General features: G+C 48.1%; 1 protein-coding gene across 1 annotated transcript; it reads left to right on the forward strand.

Annotated features, from left to right (window-relative positions):
• The first annotated feature begins 269 nt into the window (after window positions 1-269).
• LOC119090261 (cuticle protein 7-like) lies at window positions 270-7,675 on the forward strand. The gene is made up of 3 exons (XM_037213045.1): window positions 270-281; window positions 1,170-1,343; window positions 7,310-7,675. The coding sequence occupies exons 1-3, from the start codon at window positions 270-272 to the stop codon at window positions 7,673-7,675; spliced, it is 552 nt and encodes a 183-aa protein (XP_037068940.1).
• Window positions 7,676-9,624: the final 1,949 nt, after the last annotated feature.

The following is a 9,624-nucleotide window of genomic DNA, read 5'->3' on the forward strand; positions in this document are numbered from 1 at the left end:
TGATTATATGTGCATTCCTCTATCGGCTTGTTCACTATCTACACGAATGTTCCTAGTTTCCTTGTCTCTCAGCATTACGTCCGGGGTCTAACGGCCTGCCGTGCATTGAAATCCTGGCACCAGTAACATCACGCTTAAGTTAAGCGATGATAAAGCGAGAGTCACCGGGCGGCTTTACCTCTCTTATTCCGGCATGTTTCCGGTGAAAATATGTTGTTAACTGGTTACATTTGCTCTCACCTTGTTACAAACCTTTCCATGCTCTCACCATGTTACAAACAGTAAGTACATTCGTATATAATGACAGAATAACAAGTATGAGATAATAAGGCTTTGAGGTAGAATTCTTCGAGAGAGCCCAGATTTCGCTTACATCACATGCGGGTATTATCATTTTAACCCTAGTTAGGTAAGTGACGATATCATCCGCACTTAATGTGACGCATGCCGTTATGTGTGACGTCGATACATTTCACAAGGTCACGATTCACGTTTGACAAGGTCAGTTAGTAGCTTAATTAGCTGAACAACACTTTGAAGCCAAGAATGCGTATTCATGCAAGTGCCTGGACGGTCAGTTTCCGTTTCCACCCGTGCTTTTATAAGGAACGGTGTGTGTGTGGGGGGGGGGGGGGAAGGGCCTGCTAACGACATGACCGATCTAAATTTGTATTCTCTTACTTCCACACTATATAAATGCTCCCAAATTACAATTGTTTCTCTTCGGACTTAATCCACTTTATAATACATTCTATCGGATAAAAAACGATCAAAATTGTACGAATTGGATGCACTATGATCAGTCCAAAGAAGGGCTAGGCCGCGAGCTGTCAGTTGGGCATGGGAATGAGGCATAACTTGTTCCAATGCAAAGTTCTAAGCGATACAATCGTCTTGCATCGTAAGCTATGTGTTCTTAGCCATTTTTCCCCCAACTCAGCTGTTAAAGTTAGATGATCTCTCCACATGCAACGTCATGGGTGTGCTGGAATGATATGTGCTGGAATGATACCACTGATATGGTGTCCTGTTGGATATTAGACAGTCTATTTCACACCAAGTACGCTGTGGGATTCGCGATGTGGCTGAAATTGCACAGATCTTTCGCATCAAAACTGCGTTATTAAAAGGACCGCCTGATCCATCACATATCCTCTACTGCATTGCAGGTCCTCGTCATTGCCGCCGTGCTGGCTGTCGCCGCCGCCGCCCCATCTCCGGATATGCCGGGCTACAAGCTCGCTCCGGCCCCCTACCACCCGGCTTCCCCCCATAAGCCGGCCTCTTACCGACCGGGGTTCCAGTACAAGGAGGAAGCCAAGCCGTTCGCCTACGACTACGCTGTCAACGATCACTACACCGGTACCAACTTCGCCAAGAAGGAGGAGAGCGATGGCCACAACACCCAGGGATATTACTCAGTGGCTCTCCCCGACGGCCGTGTCCAGCACGTCAAGTACGTCGCCGACAACTACGGCGGCTACAACGCTCAGGTCACCTACGAGGGAGAGGCCCAATACCCCGAGTACCACCCCGCCCCTGCCTATAAGGCTGCTGCTCCGGCCTACAAACCTGTCCACAAGCCTGCGTACAGCCATGCCGCCCCGGCATACAAGCCTCTGGCATACTAGTCAAACAGTGAGACTGACCATCTGTTGAAACTCACGAATATTGAGTTGCGATGATTTCTTGCCGTTTGAAGTTCAATACAATGAGGTGCTTAAGCCATGTGGTCTGGACGCAAGCCTCCAAAGTTATGATACGCCTGCTTAGCCTGCTTATAGCAATTCCGCTCCGGCATATGAGCTTGGCGACGGACAAGTCACAGCATGAGAGCGGTTGCTCATTTAAATCCATTAATAGTTTCGTGACAATGATTGTCGTTTTCTTCACCTGCGTTACGTAAATACAAAGATTCGTCCGAGTCACGCGGTTTTTACCGAGGTAATCTTCGGTTTTTCATCAAAATGTCTCTCGTCCGGCTGTGAGAAAAGACGTTCGCATGAACCGAAGCTTAAAACCACAATGCTGTTTAAAACAACTAGCTATGTCCTCTCATGGATGGCTAGTGCTTACAGCGCGTCATCTTTGTAATCTTCCACAATTTTCGGTAAATTGTAGAAGGATTCAACACATTTTTCGGAAAGAAAACTGTCAATTATAAATACAAGGTGGTGTCCTGTATAATCATTACGCTGAAACTACTTGACATGTAGATATCAACACATGGTCTAATAAAGGCCTCTGACCCGCAACCGTCTGAAGGCTGAGAAAATGCTGTCCCTTGTTGTTAGAGCGACACCCAAGTTGTGCTAAAAAGTAAACTAAGTTTACAAAAGCGTCGCCAGGTGATTAAGCTGCCACGTTAGGTGGAAATTGGGTTCTGGATGTTCAATTGGGTCATGGGGTCATGGTGTCCGCTGTGAGGGTTTCTTGAGACATTTTCGTTTCCACTTGCAAAAATGCCCAAATTTCTTTGTCTTCAAGTGTTTTAAACGCGCATTCGGGTGGGAGTCAAATTGACCGCCCAAAAGGTCTTCCGAAATGGCTTCCGAACGGCACGTTGAAGCTGCTCAAAATTTTGGTAGCTGTAGACAATGTAATAGTAAATTGTCTGACACCAAAAATTGGGACATGCTTTGTAAGGTCACTGATCTACGGCAGATCAAATTCAGGTCATGGCTTCAGCGAAGCCAATTCTAGAGAATCATTCAATCTGATGCAACAACGGAGCGTTAGACACAGCCATAAAATATCTGAGATACTTTCTTATGCTGCACAACAATTGAATGAACAAGTTTTATCGACCTAGGGTCAGGTATGAATGTGAGACCAAGGTGAAAACCAGCCTGCTTTATTACTCCAGTGCTTGCTGTATGGCGTGGTTTCTGGTGCTAATTTTGAATTTATTGATAACAGAAACGGTATTATACATCTTTCGTATACTTTTTATAGGTCAAAATAGGTCATTGACCTGCTGGCTGGGGCTGAAGAGTGTCACACCTACCGAATACCTGGCCAAACGAAGCTAGCCTGCAGTCAACACGTGTGACGGATTGACGAGTTCTCGCACAGAAGTGTTTGTTTTCACGCTTTCACCGGTCTTTCATGAAAGGCGTTGTTGTTTAAAAACTCATTACATGCCTAGTGATCATTAGCTTTGTAAAACATTTAGGTAGGTTTTCGAAGTCGTGTCACTAAAACTCCCACCCTGGAAAAGGCATGGTTGCTTGTTTTAAGATCCCATGTTCTCAGCAGTTTTTTGACTTAATATAAAACAGTTCAGGTCACCATAATATCATAACTCAACACTCCTGCTCTTAAAAAAACCGGTTGTTCTCAGCATTCTTGAGGCTTGCGCAGCTTTGCGCAGGCTCCTGTGCAAAAACGGGAAAACTGCAAGCATACTTCTGGACAGTCTTGTGATCCGGAGCTGCAGCCTTGTAAGCGATGGAGGAGGGGCTCTCGGGACGATTGGCTTTCGTGGTGAAACAGCCAGAGATCACCACTTGCTGCAACAAAGTGGGTGTGGAACTCTGCGGATCGTGCGAAGGCTACGCCACCATCAAACACATGTAGTTATACATCTACCCCAACGAGAATAACTGCTTGCCTTCAGAGACAACAAGAAAGTCTGAGTAGCACATTGTATTCAAATACAACCATTTAGAAGACATCATAACAAAACGTGTATTCGCTTAAATAGGCGGTCGTTCTCAGTATTTGATTAATATGCCGCAGACTTGTATGGCGGCACGGGAGAGCTGTAAGCAGAATTGAAGACAGGCTTGTGAACCGGAGCAACAGCCTCGTAGGCAGGGGCGGGATGGTACTCGGGGTACTGGGCTTCTCCCTCGTAGGTGACCTCAGCGTTGTAGCCGCCGTAGTTTGTCAGCGATGTACTTGACGTGCTGGACACGGCCGTCGGGCAGAGCCACCGAGTAATATCCCTGGATGTTGTGGCCATCGCTCCTCCTCCTTCTTGGCGAAGTTGGTACCGGTGTAGTGGTCATTGACGGCGTAGTCATAGGAGAAAGGCTTAGCCCCCTGCGTGTACTGGGGCTCCGGGTGGTAAGAGGTTGTCTTGTAGGCCGGGGCGGACTTGTACACCGGTGCCTCCGGAGCTGGGGCGGCAGCTGCAACAGCCAGCACGGCGGCAACGACGAGAACCTGCAATGTCATAGAAGACATGTTATCAATGAGTCGTTGATTCCACCACCTTTATTATTTTCCGACCATGATGCATTTGATGGAAAAATGTCTAGCACGGGACAAAATTGCCACATCAACCACATAATTCAAGCACGTGCCTGCATGCTGTGTTTTGGTGGCCGAGTGTGCAGTGCAACTGATGCCTGCTTCTGCAGTACTTTCGCTTTTATAGGCCGGCCGCCAACCATTGATGGAAGGCCACGGTCATTACCTCACTGAACAGACTACCCCCACGTGTTTGCCATCGACCGTGCTGGTGCCGCCACGGACTGACATGGACCCGTAGTCACTACCTCATACACGCACCACTCCTGACATGCGATTTTGTGCCCCTTAAAACAACTGTTCCACATCTGAAGATATTGAGGTGGGCACCAGTTATAATGGTAAAACTCATTTGTAAGTGTTGTTATGCGTCGAAGGGCAAAGGACTGCTGTAAATAGCACAATTTCATTATTCAGTAATTATGCTCCTTTATGCGTCATCTTTGAATACGTTGCAGACCGTTTTTTACGTCATTAGAGTCTTCACCAGAGTTGCCTTGCCAGAGGTGTACCACTATAGCGGAAAGTGACTCACTTATGTACTTCTGCTTGCCGTAACGATGGCGTCGTTTGTTTAGGTGAGGAAATTTTGGTGCAAGCGTTAGTTGTGAGACATGCAAGCGGCAGCGCAATCTGGCTGTTTGCCATTTGCCTTATGACGTCATACGTTTACCATAGGAGCCAAGTTCAGCCAGATGATGCGTCACCACCTATGTCTCTATGAACGTCACAGGTTTAGGCAGGTAGGCAAGTACCCTACCAATACAAAATGTCATCCACCTTACCTAACTACGTGCAAGTCAAAACGTGTCCTGCACAGACACTTATCTGGTAAAAATACCGCACGTCTATACGTACAAAAAGCGTATGGAGTATCTTCCACAACGCACCGCACTTGCCGCCAATGTATCTGGCGCACTTAGAGCAGACAAAACAAAATACAGCAGACAATAGACTCGGCCGCGCTTACCACTTCCTCACATCACTGACGGCGTCCCATCCACAGGGCTCGAGGCCATGCAAATTCGAACTACATTGTAATAGCTTGCCCCTTAAAGTTGTCACGTACTTCATCAAACTGGCCGATGAGTTCTACGCTGTCGGTCCGCTGGTCACCTATGTCTGCCACCACGTTTATTCGCTCTAAGTATGAAGGTAGCCCGATGTTCCTGCTACCCCCAATGGGAATAAAACTGGTTGCCTCCACTTCTTGTGCCATTGCATTGTAACAGCTTGCCATATGGGCTTGCACGTCCTGTCGTCATATCTGCCTACAAACTTCTACGTTACTGGCTTGCTGGTCATATGCACATTCTCAATTGGTCTTTTCACTATCCGCACGAAAGTGTCTGGTTTCCGTTTGCCTCTCAGCGTGACGTGCGGAGACTAGCGTCCTGACATACGTCATGGCACGCATCGAAGCCTAGGCACCAGCAACGTCACACTGACGTTAAACGAAGATGGAGGTGAAAGTCACCATACGGTTTTACCTCTCTTATTACGTATTGTTCCGATGTAGATATGGCATAAGTAAGGTATATTTTTTCTCATCTTGCTTCCATCTTTTCCAGTAAACATTTCCATCAACACTTTCTAACCGCTTCCTCACCAACTTCTTTGCACATTTCCTAAAGTTTTTTAAGAGATGGTAATGACATCAGTTTTTGATACATCTTAAGAACTTATTTTACTGTCACCTTTCAACTCATGCCATAACGTTAATTAATCTACCAAGCTGTGGGAATCTGATGTGAACTTTTTCATGATAAACGTCTATCGCGTCAAAACATTTCAGTTGCGCTTAAGTTTGATTAACCTTTTATTAGAAGCATGGTCTACCTTCGTGCGAAAAAACTGAACACCATAAAATGCCTGAGATAAGAAGACTTTGAACTAGAATTCTTGGGTAGGACTAAGACGTCGCTTACATCACATCAGGATATTGTTACCTAAGGCATAGTTATGTAATTGGGAACATAATCCGCAGTTGAAAATGACGTAGGCCGATAAGTGTGGCATCCATGCGTTTGAACAGGACACGGTTCATGTCCGTGAAAGTCAACTGAAAGCTTAAATAGCTCTTAAAAACATTTCAAATCCAAGGATACATATATCCACAGCTGTTTGGACGGCCAGTTTCCGTTCCCGCCCGCGCTTTGGTTAGAAATGCTCTGTAGGAGGACATCTTGATGACATGACCGATCTCAGATATCCATTCTCCTACCTTCATACCACACCTATGCTCCCAAATTCTGAACTACCCGCCATACCCGGGTGATGACACCAAAACTGACGTGATGGGTTGTGATCCCATGGACCAAAACGCGACTGGATCTCGGTCAGAACAGCTGTCAGCTGGAGATGAGAGGAAGAAAAAGTGCTCATACAAATAGTTCTGGGTTGTTGGCATGATTGCTTAGGGTTCAGGGTATTACCAAAAAAGGTCGACATGAAACTGCTGCATCATGAAATACACATCCTTTGCCATATGTCTTCTAACTCACCTGCAAAAATCAAACGATCTGCCCATATACATCATGCATCACATTATGGTCAACTCCTTAGAGGTGGGCATGTACAAGGAATTCCGTGCGAATTGGTCAGGGCAGCCGGTGACACCGTTGGAGGCATCCGTTCACTGGAATCTGACCGTGACCTTCTGTCAGTGGTTAGCGGCCGACCTATAAAAGCGAAAGCACCAAGGGAGCAGACATCACTTGCACTGTACACACAGCTGTCGGAGCACAACATGCAGGTTTGTACTGGAATCATGCCATTGATATGATGCCTGCTGGTTACTAGAGTTTATTTTAAGCCATGTACATTCTTGACTTAGCGATGCGACATGCATTGCACCGAGGGTGAGGTTGTGAGATATATCGTAGCAAAACTGCGTCATTAAAATGACCGCCTGATCCGTCATATATCCTGTACGGCATTGCAGGGCTTCGTCATTGCCGTCGTCCTGGCCGTCGCCGCCGCCGCCCCGGCACTGGAGACGCCGGGCTACAAGCCCACTCCGGCCCCCTACCACCCGGCCCCCTCCTACAAGCCGGCGTCTTACCACCCGGGGCCCCAGTACGAGGAGGAGGCCAAGCCGTTTGCTTACGACTACGCCGTCAACGACCACTACACCGGCACCAACTTCGCCAAGAAGGAGGAGAGCGATGGCCACAACACCCAGGGATATTACTCGGTGGCTCTGCCCGACGGCCGTGTCCAGCACGTCAAGTACGTCGTCGACAACTACGGCGGCTACAACGCTGATGTCACCTATGAGGGAGAGGCCCAGTACCCACAATACCACCCCGCCCCTGCCTACAAGGTTTCTGCACCTGCCTATAAGGCTGCCGACCCAGCATACAAGCCTGTCCTTAAGTCTGCGTACAGCAATGCCGCCCCGCCTGCGACATACTAGTAACGGGGTTAGAACAGGTGCTTAGTTGTGTACATTTAGGTTTTCGTCATGATGATTTTCGTTTCTTGCCTTGCGGTACGTGAATAAAAGATTCGTTCGAGGTATGCGGTTTTGACGGAGGCAATCCCACGCCTTCCACCTGATCCAGATGTCATCCGACTCTGACAATTTTTTTTTTTGTAAACCGACGCTAAGCGACAACAGCAACATTTATAATGACAAGTAAGCAATGTTCTTTGGCGGACTGCTGATGATTACAGCGCTTCATGTTTGCAGACTTCGTACATTTTCGTTGACATTGTAGAGAAATTCAACATAAGCTTGTATGAAAAAGTTTCTGTCATCACTACAAGCGGTGTGCTATGAAAGCATCACAGCTAAAACTTACTGATATGGGGCAACCAGCACATTGTCTTATTAAACACCTCTGACCCGCGACCGCCTAAGGGCTGAACACATCTTCTACCTCGTTGCTGGACGACGCCTAAACCGTGCCAAGCAAGTACACTACGTTTTCCAGCGCCACGGGCGGTCAAGTTGTCATGTTGTTTGGTTATGTGGCTCTCGATGTCTGCGTGGGTTACGGAGTCATGACGACTACCGTTAAGGCTCGCAAGATATTTTCGCCCCCACTTGCAAAAACCGGTGGGCGTGTACCAGGAATTCCGTGCGAATTCGTCAGCGCAGCCGGTGACACCGTTGGAGGCGTCCGTTCACTGAAATCTGACATAACCGTCCTATCAGTAGGCTAGCGGCCGACCAATAAAAGCGAAAGCACCAAGGGAGCAGACACCACTTGCACTGCACACCCGGCCTTCAGAACACACCATGCAGGTGAGGGCTGGAATAATACCATTGATATGGTGTCCTGTTGGCTATGAGACAGTTCATTTCACACCAAGTGCACTCTGGGATTCGCGATGTGACTGAAATTGCACAGACTACTTCGCATCAAACCTGTGTCATTAAAGTAACCGCTTGATATATCACACATTCTCTACTACATTGCAGGTCCTCGTCGTTGCCGCCGTGCTGGCCGTCGCCGCCGCCGCCCCGGCACCGGAGACGCCGGGCTACAAGCCCGCTCCGGCCCCCTACCACCCGGCCCCTTCCTACAAGCCGGCCTCTTACCATCCGCAGCCCCAGTATAAGGAGGAGGCCAAGCCGTTTGCCTACGACTACGCTGTCAGCAATCACTACACAGGCACCGACTTTGCCAAGAAGGATGAGAGCGATGGCCACAACACCCAGGGATATTACTCGGTGGCTCTGCCCGACGGCCGTGTCCAGGACGTCAAGTACGTCGCCCGACAACTAGGGGCGGCTACAACGCTGAGGTCACATACGAGGGAGAGGCCCAGTACCCCGACTACCACCCCGCTGCTGCCTATAGGGCTGCTGCTCCGGTCTACAAGGCTGTTCACAAACATGCGTACAGCCATTCCACCCCGGCACACAAGCCTCTGGCATACTAGCCAAACAGTGAGGACGACCATCTCCATGGAAGTTCATGAAGACCATGGAAGCTCACGAATTTTGAGTTGTGATGATTTCTCGCCGTTTGCACTTCAATACAATGAGGTGCTTATGTCTTGTGGTCCGGACGCAAGCCTCCAAAGTTGTGGTATGCCTGCTTGGCCTGCTTATAGCAATTCGGCTCCGGCATATGAGCCTGCGACGTGCAGGTCACGGGATGAGAGGCGGTTATTCATTTAAATCCATTAATAATTTCATGATGATGATTGTCGTGTCTTGAGCTGCGTTACATAAATACAAAAATTGTCCGAGTCGCGCGGTTTTGACGGAGGTAATCCTACGTTTTTCGTCAAAATGTCTCTCATCCGGCTGTGAGAAAAGACGTTCGCATGAACCGAAGCTCAAAACCACAATGCTATTTAAAACAACTAGGTTTGTACTGTCATGGATGGCTAGTGCTTAGAGCGCGTTAT

Source organism: Pollicipes pollicipes, unplaced genomic scaffold (assembly GCF_011947565.3).
Source record: "Pollicipes pollicipes isolate AB1234 unplaced genomic scaffold, Ppol_2.1 Scaffold_3087;HRSCAF=3621_pilon_pilon_pilon, whole genome shotgun sequence".
Classification (NCBI taxonomy): Eukaryota; Metazoa; Arthropoda; class Thecostraca; order Pollicipedomorpha; family Pollicipedidae; genus Pollicipes; species Pollicipes pollicipes.